At 33.8% G+C, this 18827-nt stretch overlaps 1 protein-coding gene across 1 annotated transcript; it reads left to right on the forward strand.

The window, feature by feature from the left end:
• Positions 1-909: 909 nt before the first annotated feature.
• On the forward strand, positions 910-15703 carry LOC132760595 (uncharacterized). The gene is made up of 6 exons (XM_060752603.1): positions 910-1051; positions 4107-4624; positions 5251-5415; positions 12013-12174; positions 12531-12639; positions 12829-15703. Exons 2-6 carry the CDS (start codon positions 4127-4129, stop codon positions 15294-15296), a joined length of 3402 nt encoding a protein of 1133 aa, XP_060608586.1. The 5' UTR covers positions 910-1051; positions 4107-4126; the 3' UTR covers positions 15297-15703.
• The last annotated feature ends 3124 nt before the right edge of the window (positions 15704-18827 follow it).

The raw sequence follows: 18827 nt of genomic DNA on the forward strand, positions 1-18827 counted from the left end.
ACTCCTCCTCTTTATTATTTTCCACCAGTTAGTAACATATATTTGTTTAATTTGTTATTGAATCTTTCTTTATTTTCGCTCTGTATAGGGTTTAATTAAAATTATAATAAGCAATGTATTATATATGAACATATTGCTATTGTTTAAGGAAGGGACTACCATGAGCTATTGTAGCTCTCGGTCCAATTCCTTTCTGCTTAAAATTGTAAATTATTAACATGTGTATATGTAACTGAATGAAAAATATGTTCAAACCAAATATCTGAAGTTCAGTTTAAAATAGCACACTTTGATTGACAACGTCTGGCACTGTACTGTTTATTCTTAAAGAATATTTTATCATATATTTGCAGTTAATATATATAAGTAGAGAATTCCAATTTCTATTGTATATATAGAAAACAATTGCAATAATATATAGAGTAGATCACACAATGTCAAGTTACAAAACCACCATCAAAATTAATATTGAATTATGAAAATTTAAACTTTTTTGTTTGTTGTTTTTTATTGTATGACAATTTTTTGTTTCAGAAATCAATATATTGTGAAGCTTTAATCTGGGACTTCCCATGTTTTGTGTCTTGTTGGTTAATTGCCTATATTATGTGGTCCTTATACATTGACGCAAACGTTGGAATACAATTGATTATATTTACATAAAAGGTGTAAAAAACACAAAAAGTTAGTTTTGTTATCCAGATGATTTAAAAAAAGAGAGGAAAAATCAAAAGAGTTACGCGGTAATTGGGACGCTCATTCAATAATAGTTTAAGCGTTTAAGAAGTTTAACCCACGATTTAAGCTGTCTAACACACACGATAAATAAACATGATTTAAATAGAACACTTTGCCGATGACCTAAAAATTTTAACGGAAAGGACCGAAAAGTTACGATTGAGTCAGATCCTCTCACAATTCACTACCAACATGGCGACAACTTTTAAAATTGGATAAGGAAAACATTATACACTTAAACATAGAGCTGTAAAAGTTGAAATAAATCACTTGATATTTTAAAAGATTTGAATAATTGGATTATTCAGTTGTGGTACGTAAATATATTTGAGTTATCTCGTTTTCTTATAGAATTGTTATGCTACAGGAAAACAAAAACGAAAGTTGAAATCTTTAAACTGTGATTAGATGTTTAAAAGGGTCAGATTATTAAGGTATCTTACATAAAATTTATCTCTTCAAACAATAGGTCCCTTTATTATTGTGAAAATATAAGATTTTAATGCGTCCAAACATTTACAAAATCCAAAGTTCAAACAAGTCATCGGTAAGATCGCAAAGACATAGTGAAGTAAATGATTTAGAAATTGAACTCGTCGAATGATGAGCATTTGATATGGCTTTAAAGATTGGCTTTAGATTTGAACAAACGCTTAATCCATCAGTTGAACAATGCATTTTATTTCACGTAAACTTATGGAATATATGGGCAAACAACAGTTATTGACTGCGTCTGGATCCATGTTGGTCGCGGACGCACTGTGTTGGTTTTGTCGTGACGTAGCTCATATAATATTGCATGCCTGGGATAGTGTTGAATAATATTTTACCAGTAATTAGCTCAAAAACATATTCAATTATACAATTAATTTAATAAAAATATTTAAAGTGAAACAATGCACCAGGATGGCTAACAGGCAGAGATAATAGTCATTTTGGTGTTAAGGCTGACACGGGATCATGAGTTTTGTACATTTAGTGTGTTCATTTACTAGCTTGTTGTTTTCCTATATTATTGCATGATATTGTGTCAGTCTAGTTTATCACTTGGAATAAGTATATGTAACTTACTCTCTAGATGAAAACATTTACAACCCAAAATAACATGCTTTTTGTAATTTAAAGTTTACTTTTAATTTTGTAAGAAGAAGCTAACAGATAATATGAGGTTGGACACTTTAAGGCCATTAAGTATGCCTACAGACCTATTCATATGAAACACTACAGGTCCCATATGAGCCAACTTAACAAAACGTTGGACAAGCCAAGGCCATTAAACCAAACATTTCAGTCCTTTCACATCGCAACCCCATATGAGATATATTCCTAAAGAATATGAAAGATACCTGGCCACCAACTCAACAAATATAGTCATATGAGCCAACTTCATATTGTCTGCGAAGAATGATATAGAATGGAGTCAAGACCCCCTTTTACTAAAGCTATCCTCAATAAAAAGGCAAAAAAGTAAACAACGATCTGTTCTATATCATTTGCTGAATCTTACTAAGTGTTTTTATGTATTTAATATTTCACCAGTCTTCGGATATTCTCATTATTATTATTATACAAAATTTAATGGCGATTCCACTCAAATTCGCTTGTTAAAACCTGGAAAGAATGTTCGTGCATGTCGGTCGTGCATACAGAAAATATGTGTCAGGTATCAGTCCGAGTTGCATAATCTTATCGATCAATCAAGCTCATTTTTTATATTTTTCTCCATGATGCATATAATGGTCTCATTGGCCTCCCGTGCATCAAAATTGTATCATCACAAAAATCGACTTGCATACATATTTAGTATCATTCAGTGAATTACTGAATTCAAAATTTATAGGTCACCGTACGGTTGATAGTAACATTTAAGGACATGAATGGTGACATGTCCGGGGTCCGTACTCTCAGTGCCTGAAAGGGCGGATGGACCCTCATTAAGCCTAGAATACATACATACATTGACTGCGTCACAATCAAAACCTTACACACAAGTCTGTAATCACACACCTGAAATAAATGCATTTCATAATTATTAACATATACATATGTATCTAACAGCAAACAATTAAAAAACATGTCCGCCTTCTAGTTTTCTGGCACATAGCCCTGTGTTTTTCATTGTTTTTGTCGCGAAAATTAATGAAAAAATATAGCGAATTTCGCCTATTTGAAAACTATGAATAATATATCAAATTAAAAAAATTAAATCAGATGCTACATTGTTTCTTTCTTCTTAAAAAATGCAAAATCTGAAAATAAAATCCAAACGGGGAACCATGCAATAAATTTTACCACTATTGCATACCCTTTAAATTGAAGCACTGATTTTCGGACTAGCTTTTGAATCATACATTCGAATCTGACAGATACTCCCCGAAATGAATGGGTCAAACACCACTTAAATCAATTTTACTTGATAACTGAAACACAATACTAGCCACTGAAACTTGAAATATAGCAACTTTACATATTTAGAAGCTCAAATATCCACTTCAATTACAAAATGGTCTCTTATTTGTATACACAAATGTATTTCAAACTCTGGCCAATTCGGAACTAAACGACCGAAACTGTGTACTATATATAGGGTGTGTGTGTGCGTGTTGGTGCGCGTGCGCGTGCGTGAGAGAGAGAGAGAGAGAGCACATTAATAACTGATAGGCCCTTATATCAGATAACATTACAAAGAGCTATTTCCATGTCGTTATTATCTTTTAACGATTCTTTTCATTTCATTAATATTTCTAATGCAATCTAAATTACAGTGATATATTTTTGATGAAGTGTTCATAGGAAAAATCAAGTTCTCTATCGCTAAAGTTATAGAGAAAAGGTTCATGAGAAAGGCTTTATTTTCTCCTCCGAATGTTACATTTGTTTATACAAATGTACTTGTTAAACTAGGCAGTGGGAATGTCTACTTACTTGAAGTTACGTGATTGATTTCGTCGATACAGGCTCCCAAAAAAATGTACAGTGATTGGAAGTAGCAGGAGCTTGCAATCGTGTAGCAAGACATTGCACGTTTATTTAGTTTATCCGTTGTGGACAATACGTTGCTTTTCTTGGAATGGCACTTACGTGTCACATTGTAGGTTCTATGATAACCGCCGTATGAACACATCTGCGGACGTTTCTAAATTCAAAATTTCAGCATAACCTTAATTAAATGTTAATCTGCTTAAGCTGGGGTTAGGGGGCGTGTAAAATAGTTTGCACTTGACAGTACCGTCCATGAACATGCTCAGTCGAACCGATCCTGCAACATTTTCAATTTCTAAAGTTTTGCACGTTCTTTAGGGATTCCTTAATTCTCTCTATTGAACTAAAATTAAACAGTAACTCATGAACGTTTCATTTTTTTTCAGGATAGACAGTCAAGTAAATTATGTCAGAGTATGTGTTTAAAACGCTTAATGACGAAGAATATAAAAATTGGATAAAGGCAGAAATTGGTTTGCGCACTGTACAGACGGTATTGTGCAATAGAACGGATACACCCTTAAAACGCCAGTATGAACAAATCTTGGAAGGCTATGAAAGGCTATTGGAAGTACATGCCGAAAAAAAACCCGATAAATATCAACATATCAAAAATAAAGTCATCGAAAATCACTTGTTTAAGACTAAAAATTGGCCAAATTCTAAATTAAAGATGCATCAAAAACCTGATGCTGAAAGGTATAATCATGTTGAATTTGGAAAATGTTTCATTCGGACACCGGGATACCTGGAAAAAATGAACATTTCTGAAATTGATTTTTCTGGCTTGATACATATCCTTCTGTGTAATTCAGGACTGCATTGTATTCTCGAGCAACCACCTGAAAGAGTAACTGTTGGCAAGAAGAAAGATGAAATTAAGCAACCGCATGTTTTTGCACAGGTACACGTATAACATTCATTCAAACGCTTATTAAATTAAATATTTTAAAGCAGTCAGTGAATGATAATAAAACAACAACAACAACAACAATTGACATGTATTTAAACATGTTACATGTATCTAAGTAACCAATAATTCTTCAGGAATTTTGTTTAGCTGAAAACAAATCCTTAAGTTATGGCGGTGAAGCGCAAATTTTCTCTAAGTTGTGAAGTTTGAGCATTATTTTCAAGGAGAAGTGTAGTATTAACACAATTCGCGAAAGTCAATTTACAGTTAATATTTTTCTTTTTTTTTAATAAATAGATATTTATTTTATATATATATTTATATAAAATGTTTATCTAGTTCTGATTTCAAGAAGTTGTGAAGAACTTTGAATATTTTAGGCTATTCAAATATACTTTATAATTTTGTTGTAATGACGCTTCAGTAGTCAAAGAAATATATTTTTTTTTTATTCCATTCAGTTTTAATTTTGCATTTTGGAAGTGAAGAGGGGCCTTCTTCAAATGGTTAAGAAAACTGATTGCATAGAACTGATGTAAGATTTTGCTTGATTTACAAAATATTGATATGGTTAAGGGGAATAATGATGATATTGATCATTATTATTTTTATTTCAGGCATTAAAGGTGAGAAATGATATACATCATTCTTCAAAAGGTCTCAGTACAGAGAAGTTGAATGGGTATATTTTAGACTTAATCGCTGTTCTAGATAATCTCAAACCGGACGAACTGGGTTGCACAAAAGTGCAAATAGAAAGAGCAAAGAAACGCCTGAAGGAGGTATATATTTTATGTGTTTTTTTTTCAGTGCGCTTTCGAAGATATATAGGATATTTGTTTGTTTCTGTGTAAGATGAAATTTAATTTCATCGAGTGAGCATTTAAAAATAGTATTCTCACAGTGACGTATATATGACATTTTGTCCTCAACCGCCCAATATATTTTGATTAAACTTTGCAGAAATGTCATTAGGTAGCCCTTTCCTAAAATTGATAAAATTGTTCCGCCTTACAGAATAAGGTGGCCACTAGAGTACTAGAGTAAAAAAAAAAAAAAAAAAACCAGAAAAAAACCAAAACGACCTTCTTACGGAAGCGTCCTGGTGCCAATTCATAATGTTCTACGTAGGACTTACAAAGTCCTACGTAGGAGTTTAAAAGTCCTACGTAGGAGTTACAAACTCCTAATTAGGTTTTTTTTTAGCTCACCTGAGCTTGCTCAGGGTGAGCTTTTAGGATCGATGAATGTCCGTCGTCCGTCGTCCGTCCGGCCGTCCACAATTGCTTGTGAACACTCTAGCGGTCGCATTTTTGCCTCAATCATCATCAAACTTGGTCAGGATGCTTATCTAGTTTAAAGCTCGGATGAGTTCGAACATGGGTCATCTCAGATGAAAAACTAGGTCACAAGAGCTAAAAATAGAAAAACCTTGTGAACACTCTAGAGGTCACATTTTTGACCCAATCTTCATCAAACTTGGTCAGGATGTTTGTCTAGGTGATAGCTCGGATGAGTTCGAACATGGGTCATCTCGGATGAAAAAGTAGGTCACCGGAGCTAAAAATAGAAAAACCTTGTGAACACTCTAGTGGTCACATTTTTGAACCAATCATCATCAAACTTGGTCAGAATGCTTGTCTAGTCAATTGCTTGGATGAGTTCGAACATGGGTCATCTCTGATGAAAAAACTAGGTCACAGGAGCTAAAAATAGAAAAACCTTGTGACCACTCTAGTGGTCACATTTTTGACCCAATCATCATCAAACTTTGTCAGGATGCTTGTTTAGATAATAGCTCGGATGAGTTCGAATATGGGTCATCTCGGATGAAAAACTAGGTCACCGGAGCTATAAATAGAAAAACCTTGTTAACACTCTAGCGGTCACATTTTTGCATCAATCATCATCAAACTTGGTCAGGATGCTTATCTAGTTGATAGCTTGGATGAGTTCGAACATGGGTCATCTCGGATGAAAAAGTAGGTCACCGGAGCTAAAAATAGAAAAACCTTGTTAACACTTTAGCGGTCACATTTTTGCATCAATCATCATCAAACTTGATCAAGATGCTTGTCTAGGTAATAGCTCGAATGAGTTCGAACATGGGTCATCTCGGATGAAAAACTAGGTCACAGGAGCTAAAAATAGAAAAACCTTGTGAACACTCTAGAGGTCACATTTTTGACCCAATCTTCATCAAACTTGGTCAGGATGTTTGTCTAGGTGATAGCTCGGATGAGTTCGAACATGGGTCATCTCGGATGAAAAAGTAGGTCACCGGAGCTAAAAAAAGAAAAACCTTGTGAACACTCTAGTGGTCACATTTTTGAACCAATCATCATCAAACTTGGTCAGAATGCTTTTCTAGTCAATTGCTTGGATGAGTTCGAACATGGGTCATCTCTGATGAAAAACTAGGTCACAGGAGCTAAAAGTAGAAAAACCTTGTGACCACTCTAGTGGTCACATTTTTGACCCAATCATCATCAAACTTTGTCAGGATGCTTGTTTAGATAATAGCTCGGATGAGTTCGAATATGGGTCATCTCGGATGAAAAACTAGGTCACCGGAGCTATAAATAGAAAAACCTTGTTAACACTCTAGCGGTCACATTTTTGCATCAATCATCATCAAACTTGGTCAGGATGCTTATCTAGTTGATAGCTTGGATGAGTTCGAACATGGGTCATCTCGGATGAAAAAGTAGGTCACCGGAGCTAAAAATAGAAAAACCTTGTTAACACTTTAGCGGTCACATTTTTGCATCAATCATCATCAAACTTGATCAAGATGCTTGTCTAGGTAATAACTCGAATGAGTTCGAACATGGGTCATCTCGGATGAAAAACTAGGTCACAGGAGCTAAAAATAGAAAAACTTTGTTAACACTCTAGTGGTCACAATTTTGACTCAATTGTCATCAAACTTGGTCAGGAAACTTGTCTAGGTCATTGCTGGGAATAAATCGAACATGGGACATCTCGGATGAAAAACTAAGTCACAGGAGCTAAAAATAGAAAAATCTTTAACACTCTAGTGGCTACTGTTGTGATCCAAATATTCTGTTAATTGGTCTGAAAGTTTGTTTTGATGATTTCTAAGTCAAGATCGAACATGGGTCATCTTGGATGAAAAACTAGGTCACACCGCCCAAATATGGAAAAACCTTGTTAACATTCTAGTGGTCACATTTTCGACTCCATTATCATCAAACTTGGTCAGAATGCTTGTCTAGGTAATTGCTTGGATGAGTTCGAAATCGCATGTGAAACTAGGTCACCGGAGCTAAAAATAGAAAAATCTTGTTAACACTCTAGTTGCTACTGTTTTGATCCAAGTATCCTGGAAATTGGTCTGAAAGTTTGTTTTGATGATTTCTAGGTCAAGTTTGAATATGTGTCACCTGGGTAAAAAACTAGGTCGCACTGCTCAAATATGGATAATCCTTGTTAACACTGTAGTGGTCACATTTTTGACTCACCTGTCATGAGACTTGGTCAGAATGCTTGTCTAGGTAATTGTTTGGATGAGTTTGATAATTCAGGTGAGCGATCTAGGGCCATCATGGCCCTCTTGTTTTATCTCCTACGTAGGAGTTTATTTTTTTCGTACCTTCTTCCTAATTATTAAGTAAATTTTATAAAATTTTACAGGAATGTTTAGTTTGCTAAATGGTTCCGGTCTGGCGAACAAGACTGCCACCAGGGCTAAAATAAGAAAAAAAACTTTACCTTAACTATAGGGTATAGATTTTGATAAAACTAAAAAGGGATGGTCCTTAGATAGTCGTCTATTATAATTGATCAAATGGTTCCGGTTTGCCAAACAAGATGGCCGTCTGAGCTTAAGATAGAAAAATGTCTTCAGTCGCCCAACATATATTTATAAAACTGTATAGAAACGATCATTGGTGAAGTTGCTTAAATGCTGAATAAAATGGCTGCCATTCCTAAGAATAAGAAAAAACCTTTAAAACCTCACGCCCTTCTTAACTATTAGGTAGATTTTGATGTAACTATACATGGATGATACTTGGGAAGTTTTCATCTCCTCCTGAACTATTGGGTCTATATATATTTTTTTTTTGTAAAAAAAAACTATAGACAAATGGCCGGTGGATTATACTCAAATGGTTTCGGTCTGCTGATCAAGATTGCCGTCAGAGGTTAAAACAACAACTTTTAACAAGAACCGGTTGAACCGGGTGATGCTCCCCGAGAAGGTTCTGGACACAGGAAAGTATAAAAAAAATGAACAAAGGGCAATAACTCCAAAATTACACCAGGCTTTGTTTAGGTTCTTGAAGCGTTGCAGTTCTATCCAATTATATCTAGCTACCTACAAAGTTTCATGTTGATATCTCTAATAGTTTTAAAGTAATGTCCAGGACAAAAGTCAAAAAGTAAAAATAAACAAAGGGCAATTACTTCAAAATAAGGCAAGGCAGAGTAATGATTCTTAAGCACTGCACTTCCACCCGATGAGACCTATCTATCTACAAAGTTTCATGTTGATATCTTTTATAATTTTAGAATAATGTCCCAGACAAAGTTCAAAGTGTCAAAATGAACAAAGGGCAATAACTACAAAAGAAGGCAAGACAGTGTTACAGTTCTTGTGCACTGCAAACTTACTCAATGAGATCTATCTACCTACAAAGTTTCATGTTGATATCTCTTATACATTAAGAAATATGTCCCGGAAAAAGTTCAAAGTGTAAAAAATAAACAAAGGGGGATAATTCAAAAATTAGGCAAGGCAGAGTTAAGGTTCTTGTTCACTGCACACCTACTCAATGAGATCTATATACCTACAAAGTTTCATGTTGATACCTCTTATACTTTTAGAGTTATGTCCCGGACAAAGTTCAAAGTGTAAAATAAACAAAGGGGGATAATTCAAAAATTAGACAAGGCAGAGTTACGGTTCTTGTGCACTGCATACCTACTCAATGAGAACTATCTACCTACAAAGTTTCATGTTGATACCTCTTATACTTTTAGAGTTATGTCCCGGACAAATTTCAAAGTGTAAAATAAACAAAGGGGGATAATTCAAAAATTAGGCAAGGCAGAGTTGCAGTTCTTGTGCACTGCACACCTACTCAATGAGATCTATCTACCTACAAAGTTTCATGTTGATACCTCTTATACTTTTAGAGTTATGTCCTGGACAAAGTTCAAAGTGTAAAATAAACAAAGGGGGATAATTCAAAAATTAGGCAAGGCAGAGTTACGGTTCTTGTGCACTGCACTTCTACTCAATGAGATCTATCTACCTACAAAGTTTCATGTTGATATCTCTTATACTTTTAGAGTTATGTCCCGGACAAATTTCAAAGTGTAAAATAAACAAAGGGGGGTAATTCAAAAATTAGGCAAGGCAGAGTTACGGTTCTTGTGCACTGCACACCTTCTCAATGAGATCTATCTACCTACAAAGTTTCATGTTGATACCTCTTATTCTTTTAGAGTTATGTCCCGGACAAAGTTCAAAGTGTAAAATAAACAAAGGGGGATAATTCAAAAATTAGGCAAGGCAGAGTTACGGTTCTTGTGCACTGCACTTCTACTCAACGAGATCTATCTACCTACAAAGTTTCATGTTGATACCTCTTATACTTTTAGAGTTATGTCCCGGACAAAGTTCAAAGTGTAAAAATAAACAAAGGGGAATAATTCAAAAATTAGGCAAGGCAGAGTTACGGTTCTTGTGCACTGCACACCTACTCAATGAGATCTATCTACCTACAAAGTTTCATGTTGATACCTCTTGTTGTTTCAAAGTTATGTCCCGGACAAGAAAAGGGGACGGACGGACGGACGGACGGACGGACGGACGGAAAGACGGACGGACGGCCGGACGGACGGACGGACAAGGCGGCGACTATATGCTCCCCCGAAATTTTTTCGGGGAGCATAAAAAATTTAGTTACCATTTAAAAGTTCTGTTTAGTTTAAAATGTACTTTGTGAAGAGTCCGTTCATGGACGGCGGTGCTAATTGCGAGGTACCCTCCACGCCCCTAGCACTGGCTTAGGCAATATTCAATATTTAAACAAGTAAACGGAAATGTGAGGTTTTTGTTGGTTGCTCTTAAATAAAAAAAATCATAAATGCTTGGTCCTCTTCTCTTTTTGATTTACGTCAATGACACCCACGAAAACCTACTACATACTCAGTTTGACTTGTCCTTTTGCAGGTGATAGCTCTTTGGCAGTAGCGAGCGAAGATTCAGAATTTATAGAGATGACTCTAAATATTGACTTTTACTAAATGGGCAAACCAATGGCTTGTCTCCTTTAAAATCCTAATAAGACCGAAGCATTATTTAAAAAAAAATGAAACACACTTTTTCTTGTACTTTAACACAGTTCAACTTAATTACACCCAACACAAGCACCCGCGATTAACCTTAAGTGATGATGGAACTTTAATAATATAACTTAATCTTCATCTAAGAAAGACGTTAAATCAAATTTATATTTCCTACATGAGACCTTAGAATATGCTAGTCTTATTTGGAACAGTTGTACCTTATATGAAAAAGAAAAATGCAATACGAAGCTGCGCGCTTAGTAACTGGTTTGACTTGCTCAGTGTCTATAGAAAGACTTATGCACGAAATAGGTTGGGTCTCGTTAGCACATCACCGTTTCATGCAAAATTATCAATTACGTATAAAGCTAAAAATTAGGAGCTTCCAAGTTATCTGGACACCTTTCCCCCAAATATTGTATCAGAAAGTAGCCAATATAATGATAATTATGTAACAATAGTAAGACGAACAGAAATATTTTCTAGATCATTTATACCGTCAGCAATATCGACATGGAATAGTCTTGATAATGATATACGTGACACATCAAAACAAAAGTAAAGGATAAATTCAAACCCACCAATGTTCCTAAATATTTTTTAATTGGAGAAAGATTAATATCTGTTTACCATGCACGTTTAAGAAATAGATGTGTAATTTGAATCATGATCTATATAGAAATCACTTTGCTGACTCCGGTTTTTGTGAATTTTGTCATATCGAGGAGAATGCCGAATATTTTGTTTTAACTATGAACTTTTTGTGGCGTTCAAAGACTCCAACTTTTCAATTCTACCCGCCCATTTCACCCATTAAGTACAAGTACTCTCCTTTATGGAAAAGAAAATTTATAAAGCAAAGAAAACCTTTTTTATGTAAAACGCTGATTCCATTTTGTAAACAATTTAGTGTATCTTATTTTGCCACTTTGTATTTCAGCCTATTTTTAGATCAATGTTAACGGAAATGAAGATTTAACTATTGCTTGATAAAAATACAATTTCTTACTTGCTGTTGCTGCCTTACACACAAATATAATTTAATATAATGATTTTAGTTGAAGAAAATAGACTTTCATGTATCAACAACAGAAGAAATTCAATCTCTGGATGACGCTATCGCCTTTGTCAAATCAGAAATTGAACGACTGAAAATAAGAGAAACGGATATGCTTAATAATATTGATGATATTCAAAAGAAAGTGGATTCTCACGAATCAGTAAGACTAAGTATATAAATCATTTATATTATATCTAATATTTATGTTATGTAGTGCTTTATGCAGTAGTTGATATTGATTTACTTACTATTACAAAGAATTAAGGGTTCATGTTGAATTTATTACGTTATACAGTGAAATAATTTAAAAAGCATATATACTTCGAGAGCAATCTACACAACATTTTACAAAATGATGAACATTTCAGACTCCATTTTATCAAGTTTGTTTAGGACAGGTTATGAATAGTGTTACATTTCACACCCGCTGGTACCGGCACAAGGAGTATTCCTTCTTCAGAATAATCGATACATAACAAATTTAAGTCATTTTAATAAATAAATCTATTTTTGCAGAGACTAAATGTTCATGACCAGAGACTAAATGCTCTTGAGAATATTCGTAAAGAGTCTGAGAAACTTGCAATGACCAGGAAAGATCTTAATAATCAGAAACAGAAAAAAGGTAACACTATGTAATTTTATCTTGTATTTTATACAATTCTTGTAAAACTACATTGCATTAGAGTCATATACAGGTAATTAAAACTTGTAACCCTTTAACACATTTAGCCGCCAGAAATTGTAACTTAAAGCTTTTTAGATCTAAATAAAAACAGAAAAAACTACACGATTTTTTAAAATTTCTTTTCAGAGTTGCAACAACACCTTATTGGCTTGTACAATGACTGCTATGTCAAAACCTCTCTCTGTCCATTCGATCAAAGAGACAATGTAATTAACATTGCAGACATATATGTCGAGCCAAATATTGAAGAATCACAAAAAGTATTTGGAAGAGATATAAATCTATCAGATTTATTAAGAAAGAATCGCAGAGGCGCTAAAAGAGTTTTCGTGATAGGTCATGTTGGAAGCGGAAAAACGTCCCTTTGTCTGTTTTTCCTTCAATCTTGGTGCAATTCGGTAGCAGAAAACAGAGATGAGTCAAATACAAAATCAAATGAGTTTAAAAACATTATCAGAGAAATGAGGAACTATGATTTTGTATTTTATTTACCATTATGGGCAGTTTCAGAAGAAATCGACAACTATCAAGAGATGATCAAGACATACTACCAGGAGTTCAATATTGACAATATAATAGATGAAGTTTTCGAGAAAGACTCTCATAAATGTATTTTACTAGCAGACGGACTTGATGAATGGAAACTCCCTCAAAGCATTGATTCTCGGCCATTACATTATATGTATGGTTGTCCAGTATTAAGCAGACTATCACAATCTACAGTCATGGTAACTTCTCGACCAAATGCTACTGGAATTCTTCGTATGCGTAAAAGTGATAGAGATTTAGAGGTGAATCTTTTGGGTGTTACTTCAGTTGAGTATATGATACAAAAGTACTGCGAAAATCATTATTGTAAGGAAACAACAAAAACTGATATTTTAGAAAAGGTAAAAAAATTGACAGAAGTGCATAAATTAAAAACGCCAATGTTGCTTTCTTGTTTAGTATGGATGTTAACGAATGGTTTCGATATTGAGCAGACGAATGTGAGCGCAACCTATAGTAGTATCATAAACATCATGTTCGAATGGCATAGTTCGAAATTTGAAAGCAGCACACATGTCGAGTGTGATAAGATTGCAAGTATACATTTACCTGAAATGCTTGAAAAATATAAAATATCACATGAAAACCGATTGGCTATCTCTAATTTAAGTAGAATAGCATTTGACATGGGCAATGCACCTATTTGTCAAACAGATGTAGAAAGCTATTGTTCAGGTGATAAACTAACATATTTGCTTAAAACTGGAATGCTACATCACCAACAAATGTTCTTTCCAAACAAAACTTTCCGCTTTTCATTTATACACACATCGTTTCTTGAATATTTTGTTGCCTTGCACGTAGTCATTAGCCAAAACGAAACACATGAAGTACAATGTGAATTTTTTGAGCGTTGTACGAACGTAGCAAATATATTAAGATTAAGCAATGTTTTCGTATTTATATGTGGACTGGCCCCAAAGCTAATTGATTATATTTTCGAACATATATATAAAACTTTATCACGTAAATCGGAAACATTTTTTGAAATTCAAGAACAATTTCAAATACAGGAGCTGGTGAAGAAATGCTTGTTAGAACATAGTTTAAGCAGTAAAGTTGAACCTCAAGACATTTTACATTATGCATTGGTCGTAACCGGAGAAGAGGATGAATTTACAAACACCGCAAGGTTCATAAAAAATGTTGACATTGAAAAAATCATGACTCTTTCTATAGAAAACTGCATTATTTCAAAAATGTCTGAAGAACTAACGAAGGCATACTATTTCTTAATAGTTGAAGTAATGCAAAAACCTGCAGTTCTGCAGCACAATATGAATATAAATGGAATAAGGGCAAATAAACTTACCTCATTATCAATTTGCAAATGCGTAATATCGCATGATGATTATCTAGAACTCACATCACTCGTTGAGCAAGCTGTTGCACTGGAATCGCTGGAATTAAAATATATAAAATGCGAAACAAAGCATAACAAATCTCACGAACGACATATCATTGATCTTAAAGAAAATACCAAAATAAAGAACTTGCTGTTAATAGATAAGAAAAATGCATTTACTTGCAAGATAAAAAATCTGAAAAACAGTCTTAAAAAATGTGTTATACTATGTACGGATCTTATAGAAATAGACTGCTTAATACAGTGTCAAAATTTGAAACACTTGAATTTTGGAAGCTGTGATGAAAGTTATGGTGAATATAACATACATATGAACGAGGTTTTGCGATCCACTAACACACTAAAGACACTGCATATCAGAAATATGAATTGCGTTGATGTATCCCCAGTGCCTAGAGGTTCGATGAATCAATTGTGCGACATCAGAATGTACAATTTAAAAATGAGTTCCAAAAGTTTTGGAGAATTTCTAGATGGTATTATATTATGCCTTCAACAGCGCGTTGGTGAAGTACGCGTTAGGGTCGATGCACGCTACATATCATTTTTTACAGAGGAGGAATTGCAGAATTCATTGCAAATGATTGCCGAACGATCAGATAAACTAGTAGCAGAAGAGCTAAATATCAGCAACGACAACACTTGTATTGATGTTAAAATTATAACAACAACCTGTTAGAACTTGAAAACAAATGGACTTTAGGCAAATGAATGCAGATCAACACGGAAAGGCGACAGTCAATGAATGCATCCCCAAACAAATTCCAACAACACAAAACTACCGGAACATAGCAGGGCACCGGACAAAACAGGAGAGAACAAAACAACGAGGCAACAAAGAGGCATTATTGTTAACAATTTAATTTAATATATCATATTGAAGAAAACCAATATAGAAATTGTTGTGTAATATGATATACTCTCTAGTCACGTGGGTTTAACTCGGTGTAGATTTGTCTCTCTGATAACAGTTTGATAGAATGCTTTTATATGTAAACATATGCTCTAGCTAGTACTTAGAATAAAACTTATATATATTTAACAGTGTTATGGTTATAACTGACCATCGGTCATTCAGACAATAGTACAGAAATTAAAGAAAGTAATTTATTTAGACTGAATCGGAACAAGGGTATTGTGTAAGGGAAAACGAAATAATTGGATTTATCATATACCTATACATATCTTTTCAAACACGTAATGCAGAGTAATTATAGGAGTATCTTGAATCTGTGCGAGATGGAACCCGCGTGGATATTGGAGCGCAATTAATTTTTTAAGCATGTAGAGTCACGTGACCCATGTTTGAAATATGACGGAGCACGTGATCTTTAAACCGAGCATGATTGGTAAATCAACGCTGTATAACTATTTAAAAATGGTAACAACATCATGTGCTTCATGCACACATAGTAGTTTCAAATGGGTATGCAAAAGACTATTCAAATGCATTTAAAAATAAAAAAAAAGAATTAAATGTAAATTTGGCAGTTATAGTCTTTATCATCAATATGTTAAGACAAATATCAAACGTCCGGATGATAAAACAACCTTCAGCTTTTGTTTGTTTGTATGGTTTACGGCGCACCAGAATTGGTCATATGGTGCCGAAACAGAAAAGATGATTTTGGCTTACCTCGGGTGAAAAAAAATTGACGAAATAGGACAGGCAATAAAATTGTTCGACCATTGTTCTCATTAAATTTGGTTCGGCCATTGCATTCGTTTTTTTTTAAAAAGATGCACAACTTCGTTATGAAAAAACGTTAGTTATAAATATTTCTTTCAGACCAGAGGAAGTGAGTACAAACTCGGTATTATACGCAACACGGTGAATACTGACACTCGATATCTTTTTCAGTATAAACGATTCAGTCTGACAATTCCGGAAATGTGGGGTAGGTCCAAAATTAAGGATGGCGAAACATTTTAAAGCAAGGGATGTAATTGTTTCGTGATCGATCGATTCTGAACAATATAAATAATAACATTTTATTAGCAAAACACCGAAAATGTGCGGCAGGACTGCAGAGGGTAAACTAACCTGAATCGATTGTGATCGACTCCAGTCCAAACTTAAACAAGAAAAGCATTGATGCAAAGCATCAAAGGGCGTCCAAGCAAGAAATGCAGCAAGTGAAGATGAACTAGTACACATATGATGACAAGATATTCTTATAAACTACCAGAAATGTATATCACTTATAAATGAGCGGACGAAAGACATTGTTCATTATGAACTTTGATTGGCATGCTAGAGATTAGAATATTACTTGTTATTTCTTTATGATCGTGGTTATTAATAGCAACGGATATACATGTATGCAATCATTTATAATCTATATGTGTAACGCATGATCAACACGTAGCACACATTTGTAAGATCCTTATTATGTTATCGCTTATTAGCGAAGACCCCCTTAAGGTATCTGTTCACACTTTAAGTTAGTAAAAATATGACACTGGTTATATTACCATGTTGATCATGTTGAGCATAATTGTTTATTATACAATAATTGTAATATCTATTAATTTTAATTCAAAAAAAAAAAAAAAATTATGAATATTGTTTTCTTTTATTCTTTTTTGTGTTTTATGCGCTATTTTAATACTGAGTTTTTTACTACTCTTTTTTTATTAAAATTGTGAAATAAATCTTAAGAATTCAATTGTCATATTGACCGACGATTATAAGTCAAAGCTTAACTTGAAAAAGTCAGTAAATTATGGTTTATCTTTCAATATATAATATCGTTTATTCTTAAACCATGTACATGTACATTGTATTTTTCTTTATCATTTTTTAAATTATCAATCAATTGAATAATTCATAAAATCTAATTTGTAACTTTGAATAATTCCTCGGCATCTTTACTAAACACGGATAACAAATTAAATAAAATGTTTCAAAGTTGATAATGTCATTTTAATACCATAAAAAATGTACCTTTTTCTCAATTATTGTACATATCACGGATTTATATTACATATAAATCCGTGTACATATTTATTGTTTTTATCTCATATAGATAAAATGAAACATGCTATTGTTGTTTTTTTTTTCTAATTGTAACGATATCAAACATCTACTCCAAAACCGGGAGAGACCGGTCAATAAACGTGTGGTACTATTCGCCGGTCACTAGTAAATCCTGGTCAAAATAGACCGGGAGAGACCGGCATTTACCGATAGGAGTGATAAATAGATATATCTATAAATAGGTTTTTGGAATATTTAGGTCATCAACTGATCATTCTAGGATACATGTACAACAATAACATACCATGATAACCGACTGTGTACTACAAAATGATAAATAAAAAACCCCGAAGAGCGCGATTTATTGACGAAAAAGGTTATTTATTTCATTTGAAAATGTTTGCATTGCGAAAATTCATTGTAACATATCGCGACATTTCATTCTTAATTAATAATCAAGCACCCTCATACCGATCGGAATTTTCGGCTTTTATTATGACCGACTAAAAGGCTCGAGAAGTTGCTGTCGCCCTTTCACAAAATCTGATTTCATTCCATAAGAGCGCCGCGCTTCGGCGCGGACGCCAATGAATACTGAGACGATTTCATGTTTAAATATGACTTTTTCTAAGCTGATGTGGACGGTAGCTATTACCTAACATTTGCCACAATCGTCATTAGACAAGGTCAATGAAACCGTTCCTGCAACATTTTCATTCTTGCCGTTTGAGCTTACTTCCATTTCGTTTTACATATTTTTTCGTGACATATACACACATCGCTACCCATAATTGACATATCTGCCGACATACTTATATACTCCGGCGTATGATTTAACAAATGTAAAAAAAACGTCACAGAGGTTTTGGTATATTGGCTGCTGTTTAATTTCTAAAACAATTTAATTTTAAAAATCGATTTCATCATGTATATATCCTTATCAAATAAAACGTGGTTGAAAAAAGTTTAGTGAGTTTTAAGTGATTAAGTATGAACATTTATATGACGTGTAATAGTGTTTTGTTCTAAAACAACTTATTATTTGCTACAGGTAGATACATGATATCAGATCATGTATCTCACTCCTTCTGTCAACATCCATTTGTAATTCTTTTGTGGTTTGATGTCATCTATTTCATAAAATAGGAGGTACTTTGAATACAATTATTGATTCCAGGATAGATCAATTCACTTTTATATGAGAGTAAGAGTCGTGGAGTGAGGCTTAAA

The sequence above is a fragment of the Ruditapes philippinarum genome, unplaced genomic scaffold (genome assembly GCF_026571515.1).
Source record: "Ruditapes philippinarum isolate M1 unplaced genomic scaffold, ASM2657151v2 ctg1341_1_1_1_1, whole genome shotgun sequence".
Lineage (NCBI taxonomy): Eukaryota > Metazoa > Mollusca > Bivalvia > Venerida > Veneridae > Ruditapes > Ruditapes philippinarum.

Coding starts and splice junctions, on each gene's coding strand:
- LOC132760595 (XM_060752603.1), top strand. CDS start 4,127: ATGTCAGAGTATGTGTTTAAAACGCTTAATGACGAAGAATATAAAAAT. Junction 4,625..5,250: donor AACCGCATGTTTTTGCACAG/GTACACGTATAA, acceptor TTTTTATTTCAG/GCATTAAAGGTGAGAAATGA. Junction 5,416..12,012: donor CAAAGAAACGCCTGAAGGAG/GTATATATTTTA, acceptor TAATGATTTTAG/TTGAAGAAAATAGACTTTCA.